General features: G+C 46.2%; 1 protein-coding gene across 2 annotated transcripts; it reads right to left on the bottom strand.

The window, feature by feature from the left end:
- Window positions 1-968: 968 nt before the first annotated feature.
- Window positions 969-13,826, bottom strand: RAB5IF (RAB5 interacting factor). 2 transcript variants are annotated; one of them, XM_032769644.2, is made up of 4 exons: window positions 13,581-13,826; window positions 7,875-7,978; window positions 4,396-4,525; window positions 969-2,883 (listed from the first exon to the last, which is right to left on the bottom strand). In XM_032769644.2, the coding sequence occupies exons 1-4, from the start codon at window positions 13,716-13,718 to the stop codon at window positions 2,842-2,844; spliced, it is 414 nt and encodes a 137-aa protein (XP_032625535.1). In that variant the 5' UTR covers window positions 13,719-13,826; the 3' UTR covers window positions 969-2,841. The 2 variants fall into 2 exon arrangements, with proteins under 2 accessions (XP_032625535.1, XP_074928411.1); XM_075072310.1 differs by lacking the exon at window positions 969-2,883 and having other exon boundaries at window positions 4,042-4,525; window positions 13,581-13,771.
- Between the last annotated feature and the right edge of the window lie 11,894 nt (window positions 13,827-25,720).

The following is a 25,720-nucleotide window of genomic DNA, read 5'->3' as shown; positions in this document are numbered from 1 at the left end:
CTCCTACCCCTCCCTCCCAGGAGGGAGAAAAGGAGCAGCGGCATGCTCGGGGGAGGAGGTGGAGGTGAGCTGCGGCGGGGGGGTGGGGGAGGAGAAACAGTTCCTTTGCCCCCCACCCCTCCCAGGTTACTTCCTGCAGCCCTTCCTGTGCCCTTCACCACCACAGCTCACCTCCGCTCCACTTGCTCCCCTGAGCGTGCCACCGCTTCTCCCCCTCCCTCCCAAGCTTGCCACAAAACATCTGATTCGTGCAGCAAGCCTGGGAGGGAGGGGGAAGAAGCGGAGCGGGTGGCACGCTTGGGGGAGCAGACAGTAGTGGACTGGAGGTGAGCTGGCAGGGGAGTGGTTCCCCCCCCGCACCCTCGGGTTACTTCCTGCGGCCTTCCCCGCGCCCCCTACAGCCACAGCTCACCTCCGCTCAGGGTCGGTGTAATGACACTTTGAGCAACCCTCCCGTTTTGCAACAAGGTGCAGTTTCTGCCGCATAAGAAAACCATCTGTGCTCCTGCTCAGGAATTGATGATAAAAAGGAACAGTTCATAGGGTCAAGGATAGCTATGTACCAATTTACACAATGCAAGTTTTATAGTGGCGCACGGAGTCACAAACATATTGCACAAACAAACTTACAGAGAACCTAGTCTGCATGGCTTCCACAGCGCTTCTGTGCCCAGCTCCAATGTGCCAAGCACAGCGCAAGAACCAGTGTGCTACAGGGACGCAAGGCTTGCAGGGAGGGAAATGGTCAGTTCTCATTTCATTCTCAGTGAAGATGAGGCTTTAAATCCCAGTGGCTGCCTTGCCCCTCTGGAGGGTATGTGTCAACCCTGTGACACAGGTCCAAAAGACAAAACTATACACGATGGGCTCCAGATCAAGATTAGTGGTCACAAATAAGGGTATTAAAGCCCCATGCTCCCAACATTTTATAATACTGAGAAGACAGAGGATAGAAGCCACACAACTGGTTAGTCAGGTGACATTATTTAATAGATCGCTTTCAAGTATACAATGGTTTATTTTATTGATGGGTGGGGATAACTAAGGAAACACACAACCTTATGATGATAGCAAAGAACAACAAACTAGTGGACAGGGCATTTCTCAAAAGGAAATTAATGCTTACAGCTGAGGAGGAGAAAATCATAGCAGGGTTTAAATCTAACACACACACACGAGAGCAGCATGTTTAGGAGTCTGCATGAGATCATCCGCTTTTTAAACTGGCAACTCAGACTGCTATAGCAGCAAGCCTCAGCTCCTCTTTTTCCACAGCTCGCCAGGACTAGTAGGTAACCATATTTCCCTTCCCAAAGTAGATATCCTCCCTATTAAATTTTAGGGGAGGGGGGGGAAATGAATGGGAAACTTTCCTACTTTCAGCACTGAAAACAGTTATTTAGGTGCTTAACTTTATATGCAAGCCTATGAATTCTGGGCTCTTGAGCTTTCAGAAGAGAGGGACAAGGAAACAATGTAGGATTTCAACAAGAGAATATTAAAAGTAGGTCGAGTTCTCACCATAAGGCAATCTTGGTACAAACCTTCCCCCAGTTTATCTGAACTATAGGTTAGAACAGCAGGGACTATTCTACAACCAAACTACACAGTGGCACTGCTTCCTGAAGATAACTGCGTAGGCAGAACTGTGCATGTTACCGCTGTCAATACAAGTTGTGAAAAAATATATAATTAAGCATTTTAGAGAAGTAAACAGCCCCCAGCTTCTCTCTGTGGCAACACCCAGGAGTAGCTCAAAGCTGATGGGATGGTTCAGCAATGTCTAGTTTAGATGGTGCTTTGCTCAGTATCATGAAGAGCCCAACTCTGACATCTGGAGGCCGTCCGCCCTTGGGAAAATGCCTCTTTTAAAAGAGCTAGTAATTCTGCATCCTGACATTAGCTGCCTCGATTGTACTTATTTTTAGTCTCCTGCATTTGTCGATGATGAGAACTGGAATCCCATTAACTTATATATACACACACTATTAAAAAATTTAAGATTTTAAGCAGTTAAATTCAGACATTTAAAAGTATGCCTCTGGAATTATTTTGTCCATCTAGACTACTGAACTCTGAGGTAGGCTCCAGGAACTGAGTTAGTAGCCCTCTGGGCTAGCAGAAACATGATGGAGGTCCTAAGCATGATGAACACTGTTTACATATTAAACATTCCCAAAGCAGATCACTTTAACTCTCCCCAGCAAAATTATTTAAAAATCAATGTCATTAGCCAAGAGCATTTGAAAATTCTGATGAGCAAATGATACTTAATTTTAAAAAAAATATATAACAATAGTCATTTTACTCAAATAAATCACATCTTTAATTATCTTCAAAGAAGCCAAGGGCAACCACTGAACTCCATGTACTACTTGAATGCTGCAGTGTTCTCCACTGAAAGTACCTTAAAGTGACTGCTGTTTTAAAACTGTATGTCTGAAGGACAACAATGGAAGACAAGTCACAATTTAATGACAGATTTCATCCAGAGGGTGAGGTAATTTACACAAATGAAATTAACAGATTCACCCTTTATTCAATAACTGTAACAACCTCCTGTGTGCTAAAGTCATGGAAAAAGTTCAAAAGTTGAATAGTCTTGAACTGCTTTCAAAAATTGTGATGGCTTTTAAAAAAGTTCGAATAAGCAACACTTGTATAAAATCAAGACCGACTTGCTTCTCGGTTAGGGGAGCTGGGGCTGTTCCAGGCTCCTCGGACCACTGGTACAAAAAGATGGCTGATTTTCATCTCCCACCAGTCCATTACAGGCTCTGATTTATTAAAATGTTCTTGGATTTATTGAACACCGGAATGGGAGGCAAGGGCTGCAGACTGTCAGTCGTAGTGAATGGCAGTGTAAAAGATTATCCAAACAACCTGAAGAGGGGACAAACAAGGAGAGAAGGTGAAGGTTAATCAAGCCTCTGTGGAAAGGTTTCAAACATTTACTGCCCTCCCCCTTATCACAAAAAAGAATGAATTTTTCAATAAGCCGTGCTAGTGCTGTCAGTGGTGCTAGAGCACAAGCACAAACAGAATCCAAGGTGCAACTCCAGGGGGGGTAAGTCATTTTTACCATCAGAAATCCCTCACTGTTTTCAGCAAGAGGCCTCTCTACTGGACAGGAAACTAAATTTCAACTTTGGGGCCATGCGGACAGCTATAAGGAATGTCACATACCACAGACTGGTGCAGTCTGCCATCTGATTGGCTTGGAGTCCTACATGCCCCACGCTGAAGTGCCACCAAAGAATCTATGCCAGCTTCAAAACAGCCCCAAATGGGATCACAGGTATTTGGGGGGGAGGGGAGGAGGAGAGGGAATGCTTTAAAAGGTGCAGTATTACCGAGTCATAGCAGAGACCCTGAAAGATAAGAGCAGTGAATTCAAAACAACAAATGCCACGGCTCTAGATTACACCCTGATGGAGACGGGGAGCAGATTTTAAAAATAAAGTTGCACTGCCATCATCATCAATCATAGGGTTAGAAGGGTCTAGTCAAACCCCCTACCAAAAATGCAGGATTTGTTGTGTCTACACCATCCAAGACACATGGCTACCCAGGTTTCTTTTGAAAACCTCCAGTGAAAGAGCTTCTACAACCTCCCTGTTCCATTGTCCCACTGTTCTTACAGTTACAAAATGTTTGAGATTTAATCTAAATCTGCTGTGGTTTGAATCCATTGCCTCTTGCCCTGCCCTCTGTGGCAAGAACAACTTTTCTCCATGTTTTTTATGGCAGCCTTTCAAGTATTTGAAGGCTGCTACCATGTCCCCCATTAATCTCCTTTTCCAAACTAAAGATACCCACTTCCTACAGTCTTTGCTCAGATGGCTTGCATTCCATCCCTTTGATCTTTACTGCTCACCTCTGGATCCTTTCCTGTTTCTCTACATCCTTTCTATACACTGGTGACCAAAACTGGACACAGTGCTCCAGCCAAGGCTGAACCCGCACTGGGTAGAGCTTGTGATCCACCACAATCCCCAGATTCTTCTCAGCAGTGCTGCTGCTAAGCCAGTTCTCTTTTCTTCCTTAAGTGTAACACCTTACATTTGTCTTTGTTGGATTCATTTTGTTGTCTACAGTCCAGTTTTCCAATTTATCAAGATCCCCCTGAATTTTAACTCTATCCTCCAAAGCGTTGGTAACCTCCTCTAGTTTTGTCTCATCTGCATGCCGGAGAGAGGGGGAGCACTAAGAACTAACTGACCTTACAACTGCTAGAGTACAACCTTTCCCCTTGCTGTGAAGTTTCTGGCCCTTAGCCTTCCCTTACCTAGGATTCCATGGCATGTTCCTACTCACTCACATCTCATCACTACTACTTCACAGAGAGTAACTAGAGCAACTGGAAAGGAAGCGGGGAGGAGGGGAGGGAATTACCAAAAACAGTGCAAACGATGTCATGAATCCTTCTTTCGTTAGCTCCCATGTGCCTCCATATTCCTCCTCGTCTATCTGCTGAAAGCTACTAAAATAGAGGTACAGGACGCCAGCATTGATCAGGCAGAATCTGGGGACAAAGATATTAGGAGCCATCATTTCCAAATTACAGGATAAAACAGTCTAATGATCTAATCAACATTACAGCCAATGAGTAGGATGTTCTCCTCCTGTCCCCAGCTTGCTAGAGGCTCCAGTTCAAACTCTTCTGCCTCCTGGAAAGAAAGCATATAAGAGCAGAGTCTCTCCAGTGCAGGGAATGTTAACTCTACCCACCTTTTTTCCCCCATCCTGTCAAGTGCTGGATCTACAAGTGCATCTACAGTCTGGCTTCATATAGCTGTAGCAGGAAATGAGTTCTTATCCAAGCCTAAGTTTACCACCATCACACACTGCCAGTAGAGCACAGATTTGTGGCCCTATAGGCAGGGACTGGTAGTTAAATGCTCAGGAGATCACCAGCATAAAAGCTAAAACCCAGGGACTTAAATACAGTATCAGTCTCTTGGTCTCAGCACCAATTAACTAAACCCAAGTCTAACAGAGCTCATCTCACCCTAAAACACCCAGGGCCCAATCTGCTGTTCCCCTGTGACCACACTTTATTGCCTCCTAGGCTAGCGTGAAGGGGATCCCTACAATCAGGTACAACACGGAGACAGGCCTGGACAGGCCAGAGGGGGGATCTGATGCAGCCTGGGTAGATCTGTACCCTGGACATTCTGTGCTCCTGGCCAGCGCTAAGGGCCACCGCAGCTAGGGTGTAACTTTGGGTACCCATCAGCCTGTCTCAGAGATCACACAAGCTCCAGTGCAGCGTTAAATCTGGCCTCAAGAGGCTCAGGATTGGGACAATCTGGGAAGTGAAAACTTGCCTTCAAACAGTGCACTTCTTGCAAGGAGAGTTGCGTGGGATGAAAGGAGGAGGGTGGGAAAAGACTGGAGCCCTGTGCCAAATGGAAGGCAGGAGTCCTGCCTTCCATGTTGCTCTTAAAAGAGAACATGCACAACATTTACCAGAGAACCTACAATAGTTGTAGTTGCATTAAATATTTCTGGCACATTAGGAAACTGTTAAACACAAGCTCTCCAGTGTGGAAGATTCCACTGTTTACCAAATATCAGCTTCAGTTACTTTGATAACCTTCCACACGGAACTCATTTACACAAACAGCTGGAAGACACACTGAACTTGTAAGTGAACACAAGCAAGAATACAGTATTTCTCATCTGTTACTGTAGTTTAGTTTTAATTATTTATAACAGGAACTGAAAAACCAGGTCTCCAGTAGTTAATATAAAGCTTTCTCTGGGGCTCTTACTCCTCAATTTCTGCAGAATTTAAGGTTTCAGTAACATAAAAAGTGTTTCAAGCCCTAAGAGTGGTGAAGATAATCTTCAAGATGCAAAATGATACAGCGTTTTCTTGCAGAGTCTGCAAACAGCCTCAATGTCTCTGCTGCTCGGAGCTTTCCCAGGCGGTTTCGCAATGGTATTAACAAGACTAGTCAGGTTCAGTGCTACTATTATGAACCATGTGAACAACAATGCAACTCTCCAGAATTGTATCAACATCACACTGCTGCTGCTGGGAAAAATATGAGCATTAGCAGAAGCAGGCACTGGAAAACACTCCTGTGGTCAAAAACAGTCTGAAAGTGTAGAGAACCAGAGACTACCTTCTTTCCCTTTGCCTTCATGCAGCAGCTAAGATGTCTGAGAGAAGGGGGGAGACAGAAAACTTCCTTTCCAGAACTTGGAGGAGTGTAAAGGTTTAAGTTTTTAAAGATATCAGCTAGCCACAGGCAGACAGAAATATGGAGTCCCCCATCAGAACTGAGGGACAGCACCCGATATGAAATCCCAGTACTATTCTGCTTCAACACCTAGAGCACCGGCTCTGGTGCTCTTCCCTTTTTCTCTATTTACTTCTGTCTAGCAGGCTTGGTCCTTTAACTCATAGGTGGCTGGTAAACTTTCCAAACTCTGTTATAACATTTTTAATTAATTAATTAGTTTGCTCACTATAACACTGTGATGTCTTTACTAAGACAGGAACAAGGATCCCATACATCTAGGCAGATGAGAGGTTTTATTATACATATGCATGAATATAAATAAAAAAAGTTCGTTTTGGATGCCCCTTCCTCTTACAATGATACTGAAGGTACAGATTTTGGTAAAATAGTATCTCGCATGAGAGGGATGAGAGAACAGCAGAAGACCCCCAAGAACGACGTTTTGCTTGTTACAGTTTACATTTTCTACTGTTTTGGAGACACCTTTTTGATTTCAAAAGGAACAAACATCCCTAGTGGGACTGTACAGAACACATTCTACAACAAGGGGACTCATAAGTCAGAAGGGACGAATATGATCATCTAGTCTGACCTCCTGCACAAAGCAGGCCACAGAACCCTACCCATCCACTTCTGTAAAAACCCCTAACCTATGTCCGAGTTATTGAAGTCTTCAAATTGTGGTTTGAAGACCTCAAGCAGAGAATCCACCAGCAAGTGACCCATGCCCCACACTGCAGAGGAAGACGAAAAACCTCCAGAGCCTCTGCCAATCTGCCCTGGAGGAAAATTCCTTCCCGACCCCAAAGTAGGCGATAGCCTTAAACCCTAGCATGCTGCGGCATAGGCTCCCAGCGCAGTCAGGAAAGAATTCTCTGCAGTAACATCTGATCCCAGCTGATCCAACATCCATCGCAGACCATGAAGGCAGACTATTGCTGATAATCCAAGAACAATTGCTAAAATTAACTATCCTATCACATCATCCCTTCATAACTTATCAAGCTTAGTCTTTAAAGCAGATGTGTCTTTTGCCCCACTACTCCCTTGGAAGGCTGTTTCGCAGAACTTCACTCCTCTAACGGTTAGAAACCTTTGTCTAATTTCAAGTCTGAACTTCCTAGCGTCCAGTTTGTACCCATTTGACCTTGTGTCTACATTAGTACTAAGCTTAAATAATTCCTCTCCCTCCTTAATGTTAATCCCCCTGATATATTGGAAGCTGCAAACAATTATCAGGTTCGCAACCACCCTGCCTTTCCCATACAGATCCCAGTTACATGGGACAGGGGGGTCCCAGTATGGGGAAAAAGGCATCATGGTATGGAAAATATTCAGAATCACTGCTCTAAAAGACAGACATTGGACATTTCTCCAGTAAGTCCAAGTGAAAAAACTATTCAGAATGGGGGGTGGAGGGAAGAGTTACAGGTGCCAATTGGCTCATGAAATCACATGATTTATCCTTTGGACTATGATACAGTATTTAGAGGAAATGTCAGACTTTAATGCATTGCTAGCACCCCACTGCTTTGCCTTTTTAAAATAGACTAGAGATATTGTGACCTCCACATCTGGAAAAAAAAAACCCACGTCAGATAAGAAAGAAACAAACCTTACATTGCTATTCCCACAAATCCTTTCAGTGGAACTACACCCCAGATGACTCCCAAAATAACTGCAATGATCTGTCGGAACCAGTAGATCACGTCTAAAAACTCATCCTGAGGAGAGAGAAAAAACAGCAGTTTGATATCTTACATACAATATCTAGTTTAGATAAAACATTTATAAGAACCCCTCATGCAACTAACTTGGAAAAAAAAAAATCAAGGCTCTGAACACAGATTGCTTTTCAAAAGAAAAAATATTTTAAGTAACTACATATAAAAGTACTTGAAAGTAGCTAATGGCACTAAATGGATCCCATCCCTCTCTCCTCTTCTAAGTTCTGGCTTCAGTTTACAGTTCTCCCACTGGTGGGACACACAGAGAACAGATATTTAGTCCATTTGTTTTAGAATTAGATACTAAAAATGTTCATAGGTCCAACTTTTCAGCTATTTACATTCTTTACCAGTTTAAAAGCCTACATCATTCTTGATTTCTTTCCCATCACCCACAAACAAACGTTGCCAGAAAATCAGCACTCTCAAGCACACCACAAATGACAGAAACAGGTATGAATGAATCATGGAGATAAAAAACCATCATTGGCAAGGAAAGATTTTGAGTCTCCATGGGACTGTTTAAAAAAAAGGGGGGGGAAGGGAAAGAATCAGTTATGAAAAAAGATTTAAAGTTCAATTCTATTCCAAAGACACTAAAAATGGCACCTACTTAAACTGCAGCCCATGTCTGTATATTGAGTCATACCTGAATAGCTGAGTGACAGTAATGCATAACTTTCTATTCCTGTTCTCCTTGCAGAGCTCATGAAACTAAGAACGCTTGTATTCTATTCTGCTACATACTTCAAATCAAAATTCAATTCTGCTCTCAAATACGAGCACTAGCATAATTTAGGACAGAATTTGGCCCACAGAATTTTTATTATGGGGTTGTACAAGGTAGTTTGGGTTTCCACACTTCCCAGCATCTCAGCTTTTTTGAAGCCAATCAGGTAAATGAATGCCTTAACATCCTCTCTCCATGCATTGATATTATACAGAAGTCAATTTCTCCAAAAAGCTCAATATTTCTTATTTGAATGATGCAATCTTCATCAATTCATCTTCTATCAAGTTCAGATTTTTTTTTTTAAAGAATCATTTGCACATAGAAGAAAGATGCTCAGGTGACTCAACCATGGCAGCATCTGCAAGAGCTCTAATGACTCCTTTGCCATGTTGGCAAAGAATCCAGAGAAGTCCTTTTATTTGCACAATGACTGACAGACAGTACTGAAAACTCAAGCCATTGCCCTGCTGATTGCATTCTTACAACAAAAAGTTCGGAGTCACAGCTCGCTTGTAGCAAGAAATGCAAAAATGTCACAATTTCAGCTAAAAATCATGGCTCACACTCTTCCAAATGTATTGTTATTTTTTTAAATTGCTAAAAAAAGTATCTGATTCAAATAGAAAAAATACTAATACTGATTTTTTTAAAAATATAAAATGATACTAAGGCTTATTTTAATAGGAATGTGTAACATGTCTAAATGACATGGTTTTACAGGTTTTCTGTCATCTCCAAATACAACTTTATAAAAACAGAAAATAACTACTCTCGAAGTTATGAAGGCAGCCCTGCATTATTTATGCTCTGCTCCTATTTGGAAGATCACAACTCTGACTCTGCAAACACACACGCGGAACTTAATTTACACATGCAAGTAGTTCCAGTGACTTCAGCAGAACAATTTATGTGCTTGAAGTCAGGTATATGCATCCATTTTGAAGAATCCAGGCCTTAATGTGTTGTTTTAATGAAATCTGAAAGAAAATCACAATGAACTGAGTAGCCATGACCTTTATAATTGAAAAAAAATGCAGAAAATTAAGCCATGACAGCATGACAGACACTCAGGGCCTGTCTTCACTACAAAGCGAAGCGCTGCTGCAATCCAGGCAGTGGCATCAATTTAGCCGGTCTAGTGAAGACATGCTCAATTGATGGGAGAACGCTTTCCCATCTATTTCTGTACTCCGGCTCAATGAGAGGCGGAAGAGCATCTCCCGTCAACACAGCGTAGTGTGAACCCTGTGGTAAATAGATCTAAGCTACATCAACTTGAGTTATGCTACTAACATAACACAAATTGCATAGCTTAGATTGACGGGCAGCAGTAGCTAAGACCTGCCCTCAGATTCATCAGTTACACTGTGCTACTCCCCAAATAGCCCAGCTGGATGACCATCATCTTATAAGAGATAACTAACATTTGGATGTTTCCTTTGGTTTATTCCTAGCTTTGATTTTTGGATTGTGCAGGTAGAAATTTGATTTAACTCTAAAACAGAGTCAATGAGCTGAATCCTGCTCTCAGTTACCTTTGTATAAATCCAGAGTGCACTGCGGTCAGTGCAGTTACTCTGGATTTATACTGGTGTAACAGAGTAGACTTTGGTCCTCTAAATACATAAGTTGTAGAACTCACACTGAACATTTGTAACCCGCTACATTCTAAGATCTGAACAACAGGAGCAAATAACCCTTTTAAACCAGTAGTCCAAACAAATGATTGACATGAAAGGGGCAACTGCACTGAGAATATGGAGTTGTATTCACTTGGGACACTCACAAGGTGACAGTACAGGCAGAGTGCAAAGCAAAAGGAAGCTGTAGATCTACTTGTATCACCGACACAGTATCTGAGCACCTCACAGATAAAAAGTTCATCCTCACAGCACTCCTATGAGGTAGGAAGGTATTACTCTCATTTACTACAGATAGAGAATTAAGGCAGAGAAAGATTAAATGATTTGTTTTACATAGACAGTTCCCCTGTAATTTATTTCTGCAGTAGAGGTGGTTCATGTGACCAAATGAAAGAAACTCAGCTAGCCTTAGGTCTGGTCTACAGTTTAAAAATTTGCCACTACAGTTACACCAGTCAGGAGCGCAATTTTTCCCCACTTCGACTGACATAGCTATGTCCTAAGGTAGACACAATCATACCAGCAAAGAAGGCTTTCTGCCTGTACAGACTACCCTGTTCAGGTACCTGGTTTAAGCTACACTGACAAAGTAACTTTTGCTAGTACAAGCTCTCTCTCCACTACAGGGGTCTGCCAATATACCACTACTGCCAGCAAGTGTTTTTAAGCCTAGACAAGTCTACAGCAATCACTAAAGCAGAGGTGGGTAAACTATGGCCCGTGTGCCACATCCAGCCCACAGGACCATCCTGTCTGGCCCAGGAGGCTAGCCTCTGGCTGCTCCCCTGCTGTTCCCCCTCCCCCACAGCCTCAGCTTGCCCTGCTACTGGTGCAATGCTCTGGGCAGCAGGGCTGTGAGCTCCTGGGGCAGCGCAGCTGCAGAGTCCAGCCTGACCCCAGTCTCTGTGCTACATGGTGGTGGCGGCATGGCCCGGCTCCAGCTGGGCAGTGTGGCTGTAGCACCACCAGCCACTGGTGCTCCAGGCAGCGTGGTAAAGGGGAAGGGAGCCGGGGGCGGGGGGTTGGATAATGGGCAGGGGTGTGGATAGGGATCCAGGTGGTCAGGAGAGGAATGGGGGATTGAATGGGGGCACAGATCGGGAGGGGGCAGTCAGGAAGGAGGGGGATGGATGGGACAGCAAGGGGCAGTCAGGGGACAGGGAGAAGAGGGGGGTTGGATGAGGCAGGAGTCCCGGGGGGGGGCAGTCAGGAATGAGAAGAGGAGTTGGATGGGATGCAGGGGTCTGGGGGCGGTCAGGGGATAGGGAGCAGGGGTGCGTGGATGGGGCAGGGGTCGGGGGGCCATCAGGGAATGGTGGGCGGGGACTGGATGGAACAGGAGTCCCGGGGGGCCAGGCCATGACCCCCTCCCTTAACCGGCCCTCCATGCAATTTACAATGCAGCCCTCAGGCCAAAAAGTTTGCCCACCCCTGCACTAGAGGCTACATCTATACCAGAAGTTTTCTGAAATCCACCCACTGTTCTAATGCTGTAGCATTATCAACACCAGTAGGAGGACCAGTGTAGACTAGCTACTGACACTTTTTACTAGCATTGCATGCTTCAGAACTAGTCTAAACCACCATGCAATACTTAACACATTCCTACATATGCTTCTCATTGTGAATGGTGGTATCTTTTATTGAACCAACTTCTGTTGGAGAGAGAGACAAACTTTCAAAGCCTCACAGAGTTCTTCTTCATGCCTGTGTGGTTCAAATGCTTGTCTCTATTACGAATAAAAGCTGGTTCAATAAAAGATATTACCTCATTCACCTTCTCTATCATAGGACTGACACAGCTACAACTACATCTCATTGCAGAAGACGTGCACAGAGAGATTTTAACTATTTCTTTCCTTCCCTTTTTATACATGCAAAACATGAAATTGCTTGTTTGTGTGTGATGTTAGGTGCCCTATTCAGTAGGAATCCACTACCTGCTTCTGTATCATTCCAAAAATCTCAGCTTCCTTCCAGCTCACACCATTCATCAGACATGGCTCACTGATAAGAGTCAGGACAGGTCTACACTTAAAATGGTGCAGCTGTGCCACTGACACGCTTCAGTAAAAGATGTTACTATGCCAATGGCAGACTTCTCCAGTCAACATAGTTAAGCCACCTCTATGAGAGGCGGTAGCTATGTTGACATAAGTCCTCCTGTCAACAGCATTGGTTAGGTTGGTATAACTGCATCGTTCAGGGGTGTGGACTTTTCACACCTCTGAGCAACACAGTTATACCAATATAAGCTCATAGCACAGACCTGGCCTAAATGAGCACAAATTAATTCACAGTATCCTAAAGAGCAGTGTAGGTTGGAAAATGCCTTTAGCTGCTTGCATAGGAAGTTTTATAGCTCCAATTATTAAAGAAAAGTTATGAAATCAGCACACAGACTGTCTCCAACACAGAGCACTGCAATTTCACTCCAAGTCTCTGTGCTTTAGTCTCACAGGAAAGAAATAACTAGCCTGATATCTGAAAAATACTCAAAGAGAATTTCTAAGGATGTGCCAAAAAAAAAATGCCAGAGAAAAACACTTTTAAAAGGGCTTCCCCAGCCCATGAGGCTAGAAGTATCCTCAATCCTCCCACTGCCCATGGGTGACCCCATGAGGTGGGCAGCACCAGCACCCCCCAACCCTCCCAGCACCCACAGGTGCCCCCCAGCAGGCAGCAGCAGCAGCCCCCCCAACCCTCATGGGTGACCCCCAGCAGGCAGCAGCAGCACCCCCCCAACCCTCCCAGCATCCATAGATGACCCCCAGTGGGCAACAGACACCCCCCCCCAGCACCCAAGGGTGACCCCCAGTAGGCAGCAGCCACCCCTCAACCCTCCCAGCACCCACGGGTGACCCACCCAGTGGGCGGCAGCAGCCCCCCCCAGCACCCATGGGTGACCCCCAGCAGGCAGCAGCAGCAGCAGCCTCCCCCAGCGCCCACGGGTGACCCCCAGTAGGCGGCATCAGCCCCCCAACCCTCCCAGCACCCACGGGTGATCCCCCCCAGCGGGCGGCAGCAGCCCCCCCAGCACCCATGGGTGACCCCCCAGTAGGCAGCAGCAGCCTCCCCCAGAGCCCACGGGTGACCCCCAACGAGCAACAGCAGCCGCGCAGCGCCTGGGGGGGAGACGAGCCCCACCCCCCGCCAAGCCAAGCCAAGCCAAGCCAAGCCAAGCCGGGCAGGGCCGGACCACCCCGCGCGGCCCCGGCCGCACCTTGTCCTCCCAGGCGGAGTCGCTCCGCAGCGCCTTGCCCCACACCGAGCCGCGCAGCGCGCCGCCGCCGCCGTTGGCCACCAGGTGCTGCTGCGGGTGAGACAGCGGCGACTCCTCCTTCCGCCGGGCGCCGCTCATCTTCCCCAGGCCCCACCACAGGCCGCCCTCAGGCCCCGCGGTCACGGCAAGGGAAGCGGCGCACGTGACGGCCGGCTCTTGGGCTCAGCCAATCACACCCCTCCCTGCCGGGGAGGGGCTGAAGCCGGACCGCCCTCTATCGCGCGATGGGGGAGGTCCATTTCCTTCCCTACGGCAAGAGGGAGGGGTCATTCTGAAAAGCGTTGTTGCTACTCCCTGGAAGGTGGGGCCTGAGAGCTGGAGACAGAAGCATCAGAATGGGGCGGAGCTTTGGGAACGAGCGGGAGGGGCTTTGGGAAAGAGCAGGGTGGGGGACCTCTACCGCAGGGAGGAGGGGAACTGCAGTGGGATAGGGGGCAGATGTCCCATTGCAGAGCCCACAGTCCCTCTGGTGCTTCCCATGCTCGCTGGTCTCTTCTGGGGAGCTGTACCCCATACAGGGGAGCCATACCATCTGGGTGGGGCATAGCCACAGGTTAACCCCTCCACAGCAGCTTCTCAGATCTACTACCCCTGCCAGCCTCTAGCACCTCCCCTCCAAGGGCCTCAATGCAAGTAAGAACAGAGGAACAGCCGTAGTGGGTCAGACCGAAGGTCCATCTAGCCCAGAATCCTGTCTACCGACAGTGGCCAATGCCAGGTGCCCCAGAGGGAATGAACAGAAAGGGTAATCATCAAGTGATTCATCCCCTGTTGCTCATGCCCAGCTTCTGGCAAACAGAGGGTAGGGACCGCTCAGTGGTTTGAGCAGTGACCTGCCAAACTCAGGGTTGTGAGTTCAATCCTTGAGGAGGCCATAGGGAACTGGGTAAAAATCTGTCTGAGGATTGGTCCTGCTTTGAGCAGGGGGTTGGACTAGATGACCTTCTGAAGTTCCTTCCAACCTTGATATTCTATGATTCTATAGGTGCTAACTCCAGGGGTGCTCTGGGGCTGGAGCACCCATGAGGAAAAATTAATGGGTTCTCTGCAGCCAAGCTCCCCAATCCTTGCCTCCTTGCCCCCCATCTTAGCATGCTGTGTCTCCACTCCTCCCCCTCCCTCCCAGCGCTTCCCACCCCCTAACAGCTGTTAGGCGGTGCTTAGGACTTTCCAGGAGGGAGGGAGAAGAGGCAGGGCAGGGGCAGGACCAGGAGCTGGGGGTGTCAAGCACCCACTAGAGCAGAGGGGAAGCCAGTGCCTATGGCTAGGGACACCATCCCTGTCCACTAGACACCAACCATCCCTCCCAACAGATACCCTTTGCAAGCAGGTGCCCACAGGGCAGGCAGCACCAGTTGTTTGCCTGGGAGGCGGGGAGGAAGTATTTGTGAGAGATATGGCAATATCTTTGGGAGATCATATTGAATTAAGTTTAAATAGCTGTGGGATCCATGGCATTATAAATGCAAAATTTATGTATTATTGCTGGATTGCACATAAATTCCCTAGGGGAGACACATGGCCAGTGTATACCATGGGAAGTGTTCAGAGCTTCAAGGGACTGTTTTAAACAACATGCCATGCAAGAGGGAACTTTTAGGACAAACAAAATTAAGTGGCAGCAAAGAATCCTGTGGCACCTTATAGACTAACAGACGTTTTGGAGCATGAGCTCGTGGGTGAATACCTACTTCGTCAGATGCATCGACGAAGTGGGTATCACCCACAAAGCTCATGCTCCAAACGTCTGTTAGTCCATAAGGTTGCTGCTTTTACAGATTCAGACTAACATGGTTATCCCTCTGAAAATTAAGTAGCTTTCCTAGGAAATATGGGGGGGGGGAGGAACATGCAAATTTTCACATCCAGACCCAACCTTTTAAAGCTATGCCCTGAGAAGAGAACCACTGTCTGACTGATTACCTATTCATGGTCTCTGAAGATCAAAATTGAGTTGCCAATTTTGGTTAGATCATTCCTGGAGGTTTTGACAATCTTTAATTAAAGATTAATCTTTAATTCCTGGAGACTCCAGGACAATCCTGAAGAGTTGGCAACCCTATCAAAGACCCAAGCTATATAAAGGAAAGGTTAAGCTTTCTATGCATATGTGTTCTTGTTCTGATAAAAAAAGCTGTTATGAAGTTGTCACCACAAAACCCCTGCGTGAGGTTTGAATAACTGATCACCTACCAGAGTTCTTGTTGGAGTTGAAGGTGATCCCCAGTAAGCTTATTAGCATGTCTGTAATTTCTTTTATTGTTTTTAATGTGTTTCCTCTGTCAAGCTTTCACCTTAAGAGTAAATATGCTTGCTTAGACAGGGCTTGTAACTGTGGCAATTACACTGTTTATAACCTCTGGAGAGAAAGCGAAGTGCAGATGCTTGCCATTTAGGCAGTCTGACTTGCTGGGATACTTGCCATCTAGGCGGGGAACTGTGCACCCTGGAAATGTTCCTGTCAGGAGGAAGAGAGATGTGAATCTCTGACTAAGAGAGGTGAAGGCTGAGGCACCAGGAGTGTAGAGTGGATGTCCTTGCTGGACCACAAGGGGAAAATACAAGTGCACTTGCCCTGAACCATGACAGTATTATTTATCCCTGTTTTACAGATAGAGAAGCTGAGGCACAGAGAAAAATTATTTGCCCAAAGTTACACATAGTCACTGGCAGAACCAGTAACAGAAAACAGCAGTACTGACTCCCAGTTCAATATTCTAAACATTAGGCCACATTCTCTTCCCTCTACAGCCACTATAGCACAGTCACGAGAATCCCCATAGTTGATTTAAACTATTGGGTAATTTGGAGAAGCAGAACGTAGTTCCCTACAATTCAGTGGCAAGGCACCTGCGTTAACACTCCAGTTTTGACATAAAGTACCCAGGGTTTCTTAAAAATCACAGGCAATCAGTTTCCTGGTATGATGTGCAGTCCAACAGATGACACCTCTGACAGCAGCAGCACCTGTACAAGCTATCTGAGGAAATAGAGGACAAGTATGAAAAATACTGGACCAAGCTTATTCTGAGGTATTAAGAAGGATGGTCTAGTGATCTGAGCACTGAATTATGACTCAAGAGACCTGGCTTCAATTCCTAGCTCAATCATAGACTTCTTGTGTGACCTTGGGCAAGTTCAGGGCTGGTGCTTCCATTTAGGCGACCTAGGCGGTCGCCTAGGGTACCAGGATTTGGGAGGGTGGCATTTTGCCACCCTTGGTGGCAATTCAGCGGTGGGGGGTCCTTCCGTGCTCTGGGTCGTCGTCGTCAATTCTGCAGCGGGTCCTTCACTCGCTCCGGGACCCGCCGCTGAAGTGCCCCGAAGACCGGGAGCGCGGAAGGACCCCCGCCTAGGGCGCCAAAAACCCTGGCGCCGCTCCTGGGCAAGTTGTTGTAAAATGCAGGTAGCACTTCCCTGTCTTACAGGGGTATTGCAAGGATAAAACCCCTTAATGATGATGACGCACTAAGGTGGTGAGGATCACATGTGTGGAGACATTTTTTCAGGGGATAACTCCCCACAATGTTTATTCATATTACAAAATCTTGCATTTATATCACCACGTATTGTCTGTTACATGACTGTTACTTGAAATGACACACATTAAATCTTAGTAACTCCTTATTGAATACAGGACTTAAGGCACTCAAGAAGGAATATCCCATAACATAGAAAATGTAGGGTTGGTCAAAAGGAGTTCTGTGTCCCAGTTAATTCAATCAGACACCCATGCAAACCATCTGAGGCCTGCAAGGCACATTCCAGCTCCAGAAATCATGCTGTTGGTTGTATCTGCAATTAAAGCAATAACTGGAATATCAACTGGGTCCTAATAACTTTGCCATTATTATATTATATTCCTGCTTTACGAAAGCAACAGCATTAAGCCTAGATCAGTTGTATTTCTTACGAGAAAGGGAGCTGAGAATCACTTTAACTGCATCCCAGTGGAATAATGCAGGAATAATAAACTGTCCTTGGCTGACCAATATTATGGTGGTTTCTCTTTAGGATGTACTCTACATCCTCAGGCAGTCATAAACGAGGCTGATAGAAATTGTGGGGTGGAGATGGATAGCAGACTTACATATGAGCTGAAAGCTATGTCCACAGCCACAGCCCATACTTGCATGGTTTGAGTTTATCATGAATAGGAAAAATGCTTGAGGTTAGGTCAGGTTTAGCTCATACATGCATGCTTCTCCTCACCTGAACTTGACCTCTTTTCCTAGTAGAAATGCAGGGTAACTGCGAGTGACAAAGTGTTACCCTGCATCTACACAAGGAAAATGGACAAGTTTAGTTCCGACTGAGCTAGCACATGGCAGCTAAGCCCAGTCCAGACTCAACCACTTTTCCTAGTCAAGACTTTAACAGAGAGGTGTTTCTGATACCTGAATCCAAATGTCAAACCTTAAGGGCCGATTGGGGATGTGATCTGGCCATGATGCATCTAAGTATGCTTTTCAGCTCCAGCAAACTATAATTTGGTGACCAATGAGAGCAGCTGAGCTAGCTCAGAGGGCTTCAGATGCATCACATCTTTGCTGTTGTTAAGGCTTACTAGGTTTGAGGAGGTGAGGAGCCCCATTATACTTGCTTTTTGGCCCATAATGGAGCACACAATATGTTTATAAACTGTATGGATGGAGAGAGAAATGTATATGGTTCTTCCATTGATCTGCTTATATGAGACTTGTCACCATAGTCTCTGAACACCTCACAGCACTCCTGAGAGGCACGAAGGACACACAAAGTCTGTGGCAGGGCTAGGAATGGAATCCAGATCTCCTGAGTTCCAGTCTGGTACCTTGGCCATGAGATTATCCTCCCTGTTTTAGCAGGCCTACCAGTCTAACTCAGAACAAAGTGTCCTACTGGACTAAATGGTTTTGCGATTAAATCAGAGGACTAGGAGTCAGGAGAGCTGAGTTTTATTCCCAATTCTGCCAACTGCTTACATTGTGACTTTGGGCAAGACATATAGAGTCTCTGTACCTCTGTTTCCTGATGACGACACACATCTGCCTGGTTGACTGCTGGGAGTTACTGTCCCACTGTGGGGAGAATCAGGCCCACGTGACCTGTGCATGACTGGTATTGAACAGAACCCATTTGTCCACTAGATGGCAGGAAATTTACATCTTCAGCTGCTTGTTCCTACTCTGCTGTCTCACTCTGGGAATTTCTTTCAGCTGGGATCAGACATGCAACCATTAGAGTAAAAAGATACCATGGAGTCTGCAGTATTTGCTTAAACTATAGCTTACCCAGTGAGAAGGAAGCTGGCTTTACCTCTGCCATACAGATCAATTAAATGGATTAAGAACTGGCTAACTGACAGATCTCTAAAAGGGGAATCATCATCAAATGGGGATTTACTAAGGGGGTTCTGTAGAGATCAGTACTAGGCCTGATGCTATTCAACATTTTCATTAGTGATCTGGATGTAAATATAAAGTCACGGCTGGAAAAAGTCATGGATGACACAAAGATTGGTGGAGTGATAAATAAAGAGGAGGACTGGGCAGTCATACAGAGTGATCTGGATCGCTTGGTAAGCTGGGCCCATTCAAACAAAATGCGTTTCAGTGCAACCAAAATGCGGAGTTTTCCTTCTAGGAACCAGGGCGACAGACCACACCTACTGTCTCCTGGATAGCAGTGACTTGGAAAAAGACTGAGGAAGCAATAGTGGACTAGTAACAGAACATGAGATCCAAGTGCACTGTTGAGGCAAAAAGGGTTAACACAATCCATGGATGTATGAACAGGGGAGGAGTGAGTGGGAACAGGGAGGTGATTTTACCTCTGTATCCAGCGGTGGCGAGACAGATACTGCAATATTACGTACAGTTCTAATGTCTACGTTCTTAAAAAGATGTTGAAAAATTGGGGAGAGTACAGAAAAAAGCCACAAAGGTGATTCGATGGCTGGAGAAAATGCCTTATAGTGAGAGACATCAAGAGCTCAGTCTGTTTATTTTATAAAAAGAAGATTGAAAAGTGACTGGATTACAGCGTAGAAATACCCTGATGAGAAGAAAACACCATGGTACTAAAGGGCTCTAATATCTCAGGGAATGGCGTATCAAGAAACAGTAGCTGAAAACTGAAGCCAGACAAACTCAAATGAGAAATCAGGCACATTTTTAACAGTGAGGGTGATTAATCACTGGAACAAACTCCCAAGGGAAGTGGCAGATTATACAGCACTTGATGTCTTCAAATCAAGATTGAATGACTTTCTGGAGGATGCTTTAGCCAAACACAAGTTATTGGGCTCAGTACAGGGATAACTGGGTGAAATTTAATGGCCTGTGTTATAGAGAAAGTCAGATTAGATAATCTAATGGTCCCTCCTCACCTTAAACTCAAGAAATCTATAAAAACAGCACTGCTTTCAGGTCCTATTAAAATGGCAAATGTAAAAGAAATGACAAAGCTGATCTTCCTACAGGTTCAGGCAAATTAAAACCATCCCCCTGCATTTTGTGTGATGGCCTCTGTGTGCTGAAGGAGCTGTAATAATACAAATTGGAACATGTCACAATCTCTTTGATGATTTAGGATTAAGGGGGGAAGGACAGAGTGTGCCAAGGCTGCATTGGCCACTTGCGAGGAGCTCAAAGTGTACCTACATTTTACAATAAACAGGTGCACATAACTGAGATTTTTGCTTCCCTTTGTAGCTCCTAGAGAGATAAACAGAAAGAGCTTTGTGTTTGAATTCACCAGCCATAAGTATGTTATGCGTAGGGTGCTCAGCTGTGGAACAAGCTACCTGGGAGCGGGTGGGTGAGACTGAACCCAAAATGATCTGTCCTCAGTGCACAGTGCTAAATATAGGAATTGGCATACTGGATCAGATCCAAGGTCTGTTTAACCCAGTATCCTGCCTCTGGTAGCCAGTACCAGACACTGCAGAGGAAGGTGCAAGAACTCCACAGAAGGCAAATGTGTGATAAACTGCCCCTACACAAGTCTCACTCACCCTGGTCTCTAATAGTAAGATTTAAATGCACCTGCCACAATGGCTTTCCCACCCGAGCAAAGACAAGGCACTTCCAAAACTCCCCATACCTGATACACAGCAACCAAAGTCTCCCGGGTCCATGCGAGAGGTGAAGAGCAGAACCCTCTGAGGCCCTCTGTGGAGAATGCTATGCAAATCTGAACCTCTGTATTTAACTTCTGGATACTCCGTTGAGAGGCCCTCTATAGATATGAGGTCCTGAGCATCCGACCTCACCCAGTTGGGATGCTAAACGTCAATACTGCACCACTTGTTTGCTTTCTCTGTGGTTCTTTTTGTCCATCCACCACTTATTCACAGGGAGGAAGACAAGGACATAAAAGGCCAGGTCAAACTGTGAACCCAGGGCCAGATTTGCAACAGCACAGTGGAATCATGCCATTGACGTCAGAGGAGTTAGACCAGCATAGAACCCCTGGAACACAGGAGGCCTCAGGCCCCAGGGTATTCTTATGCTCACATCTTGCTAGTGTTCCTGTCCGTCTCACCATCAGAGAGGCCCTCCAAGCTACCTGGCCATCTTCCCTGCTCTTCTCTGAGCTAGGCACGATTTAATAAGTGATTGGACTGCTCAGGTCTTATGTGCACTGATCTGTTTGGGAGGGCACCCCCTACCGTGCACATTTGTGCACACACACCCCTCAGTTCACTAGCAATACTGCATCTCCACCAGAAGCAGCAGCAGTAATAATCCCTGGCTCTTATATTGTGCTTTTCATTTGTAGTGTGCAGGGGCCTGAGGTGGCTGCCAGAGCTTTACCGCTGTGTCATCTAGGTCTGCTCTGAGCAGGGTTTGGTGACATGGTGATACAAACACTGGTGCCTTCTCTACACTCGTGCTCCCACATCCCTGGCTACTACCTGGGGAGATTCACCAGCACTAGTGTAACACTGGGAGTTTGCTCCAGTGAGTGTAGTGCAGATGCACAAGTAGGGCACTGCCCATCAGTAGATCTCATAGCAGGTCAGTACCATTGTTCCCATTTTAGAGATGGGGAAACTGAGGCACAGAGAGGCAAAGTGAGTTGCCCACAGTCACCTAGCAGGACAGTAGCAGAGCCAGCAATAGAACCCATTTCTCCTGAGTTCCAGTCCATTGCTCTATCCACTAGGAAACACTGCCTCTCCATGACATTGGCCCATCACCCTCCTGACTCTGGCCTGTCATTACTGTATATTTTGCAACTGAAGTCAAAGCAGTTAGACTTGTAGCCTGGAGACCAGGATACTTTATGTGCAGATCAGAGAGGAAAAGTGGCCCTGTGGACCCAGTCCTTAAATCCTTACTCCTGTAAAACTCCCCAGGAAGTCAATGGGTGTGTTGGAGTAATGGCTTTGGGCCAGGCCCTGTGTTTACAACCGATCTTTCAGGGTCTTTTCTGGCTGCCCTGGCTTCAGGAGAAGCAATAGGAATCTCCGAATGGCCAGTAGGTGTCAGCATCGATTTTCATTTTCCCTGTGATGTTTTTCAAGCCAGAAGCGAATGTTATAGAACAACCACAGGACAGAGCTCAAATGTAACCAAGGCTCTGGAGTGGAGAGAAAGTCTGGATCACAGAGTTGCTGGCCTGAGCCGACGGATAATAATGACTGACCACCCTCTGGCTCTTCCTGCATCAATCCCCCATACTGCAGAAACATTGACATTCAAGGGCAACATTTCCTGGAACTCCTCAGGCTTTTCAGAGTGTTTCATTGATGCTTCTCCTGAGGGCCGTCCATGTGGTGCCTGGCTCATCTTCCAGCCATGCCTCTTTCATGGGAAAGGGTACTATTGAGCAGAGCACTGAATGGTTTTCATTTGTCATCTGCTTTCCCTCTCCGCAGTTCCTTGTGCTTTGCATGAAGCTGAAAGGACTCTGTTTGTTTTTCTTTAGCAGCAGCTTCACCATATGGGGCATGAGGCAACCAAAGGCTGCCCCCTCGGGCGGCAGTCCCATCAGCCTTTGCCAGGGACTCTGCATCAGGCCTTGTCATTGCCTGGCTAGGAAGTCTCCAAAGAAAACGCAGGGTTTGGCAGGAAGTGGTTGTGGTGAGTCAGTGAGCAGGGCTCTTCCCTGTGATTCAGTCAGCCCTGAATCACTGGCCCTGGTTGTGTCTTTTGTCTGAGACATAAAACACAGGCCCCCACCGCTGCTCATTAAAGAGCCAATGGTTTGGGGTTTCTTTGTTGTTTTTTTTTACAAGAGTAAAAGTGCTGAGCACGGTGTCCTATCCACATCCCTATTTATTTAGGTAACTGCATTTTGCTTCTCTAAAATTCCCCTGGCAGTGTCAACTGGACACAGTACTATACTGTTCTCATGGATTTGTATTCAGGCAGCACCGAGAAGCCCCAGCTGCGAGAGGGTCCTGTTGCACTAGGCACTGCACCAACACATCATGAGAGACAGTCCCTACCCCAGATTGTTTATAGTCTTACAGCTCCGATCCAACAGACTGTGGGTGTGCTGGCTGCAGACAGGCAGAGTAGCATTGATGTCAGTTTCAAAATTGGAGGGGTGGGGGGAAGAATCTAAAAAAACCCAAACAAACCAGATCTCAATAGCATATCCTCCCAGCTTCCTGCATTTTTCTACTAGCTCTAGTTCTGGTCCTATGAGGTGCTGAGCATCCTCCACTTCCATCAGAGTCAAGGGGAATGGAGAGACCTGCAGTTGGCAGGATCAAAAACAACAAGCCTGATCCAGCAAAACTTCCTGGGTGCCATCTCAATGGCCGTACGCCTTGTTGTGGGAGTTTGCAGGATCGGGCCCCACATTCATCACTTTCCGAATGTAAACCAGTCTCTGGGGTTGAACGGTTGGGGTTGCAGCAGAGCAAGCCAGCCAACAGGAAGGGAATGTGGGTGAGAAGCTGCTGCCATCTGGATCTGAGTCTGCTAACCACCAGCTTCACACACCCTGCCAGTTCCCCTGAGCCGTAAACAGGAGTGATGGAGCCTGCAATGCAAAGGAAAAATGCATCAAAAACAGCTCCATTGGGGCAGGACTTCTTTAGCGCTCCCCAAGAGCTGCCTTGGAGGCCTGGGCACCACAGCACTCCTCAGAGGGGACACGGGTCAGTAACAACATTGCACATGGGCTGGAAATACGGAGCACCAGGGCCAAGTTGTCAGAGGCGGATTAAGGTTTCCTGGGGTCCTGGGCCACAGCAGGTGGCCCCCCTTCCGCCTGTGGCCCTACCCACAGCCCCACCCCTTTCTGCCCCTTCCCCAGGGGCGGGGCAAGCCCCTGTTCCACTGAGGGTCTCCCCCCATTCCACCCACACACACACTGAAGCTCCGCAACCCCCTCTAGTGGTCAGGTCACTAAAAGAGGTTTATGAGTAGGCCTGGGTTATGAGTAGGCCTGGAAGGATTAGTTTTTTATTGGTAAATGTTGATAAACGTCAATTTCACAGTGTGCCCAATGAAAAGCTATTTCCATCTATAATAATTGAAATTTACAGATAGGCAAAGTCAGAAAAATGAGAACCTTGTGACAATTTGTGTTGTCGTTGTTATAAAACTGTAACTTTTTTAATCTCAACATCTACTCTCATTAAATAATTATTGTCTGACCCTCTCCCCACATAATTTCCTGCAACTGTGAAAATGTAAATGGATACAAATTTTAAAAAGTGCTTAAACCCCATAATTTTGCACAACTGTGAAAAATTATATCGATAAAAATTGGGGGGAAATACTTAAAAATAAACATCAATCTCTATCAGCATTATTTCAAAAATGAATTCTGCCAAGCCTGTTTATGAGTCTACTACTGTCATCAAGCTAACTCACCTGGTCCATTAACTCAAGCACTAGAAGCTTTCAGAACCAGACATTTTAAACAGGGGCATCAATGCAGTTATAACAGGAATATATAGCTGAACCAGGTGTTTAGCACAGCTAGTAATGGAGAGACACGTGCACATAAATAAGGTGCATTTATGTACTTCTACGTACTTATGTGGCATTCTTCACTGTAGTGTCTCACACACATTAATGGATTTTATCTTCACATCTGTACAATGCAGAAAATATTGGCCCTTTAGTACAGATGGGGAAACCGAGGCACGGGTTAGTTTAAGTGATTTGCCCATGGTTTCACAGGAAGTGAGTGGCTGAGCCACATATGCTATCTGGATCTTCTAAGCTCCAGTCCTGCGCCCTATTCACTAGGTTATCGATCCTCTGATAGACCAGCATGAACATGGAGAGCTGTATATTGCAAATAAAAACAGGCTGCTGATCTTCTCATCAGTAAAAAAGCCTTTTCTACACCAGGTTTCTTTGCTCCAGATTTCCTATTGTTAGCCTCAGTGGTTCAACTCCCCTGGAGGTACCAGCAGTTCCAGCACTAATATAGACAAGGCATTGGCAACAGCCAGCATTTTAACCACTGTGTTATGTAATAATGAGAATAACTACCTCTTATGCAGTGCTTTTCATCAATAGATCTGAGTGCTTTACAAAGCATCATTGCCATTTTACAGATGGGGAAACTGAGGCATGGAGCAATACAGAGACATACCCAAGGTCACCCAGAAAGCCAGTGGCAGAACTAGGAAGAGCCCCCAGGTCGCTTGAGGCCCCAGGGTTAGATAGGGAGGTCACCCATCTGGTTTTAACATGGACAGCCTTCTTTTTGGGTGGCTTGTCCGCATCCAGTACTCAGACAAAACTGGACATGGTGTTGTCCAGTACCGAATGGGGGACACCATTTTAAAGAGCACACTGCTCTGCCACCCTCACTAGCGTGACTCTCCATGCACTGTGTGTGTGAGGTCATGCCGCTGGGAAGGCGGCTGTCATGCTGGCGGGGAGGGCCCATGCCATTCCTGGAAGCACTGGAACATCTGGTATTCTGGGAATGCGTGAGTGGCCACCCTAAGGTTAGAGGTCTTGGTGCTTTAACTCCCGATAGACACCAGGAATCTTGTCTATGGGGAAGCTCACAGCTACACTGCTCCCAGTGTGTCCCAGCAGGAGTCGCTGCAGGTCACGGAGCAGGAGCATTAGCTGTGGGGCTAATATAAACCTGACCTTTTCTAAACAGCA

Source organism: Chelonoidis abingdonii, chromosome 14, assembly GCF_003597395.2.
Source record: "Chelonoidis abingdonii isolate Lonesome George chromosome 14, CheloAbing_2.0, whole genome shotgun sequence".
Taxonomy (NCBI): domain Eukaryota; kingdom Metazoa; phylum Chordata; order Testudines; family Testudinidae; genus Chelonoidis; species Chelonoidis abingdonii.
This window is presented reverse-complemented; position numbering and strand designations above follow the sequence as displayed.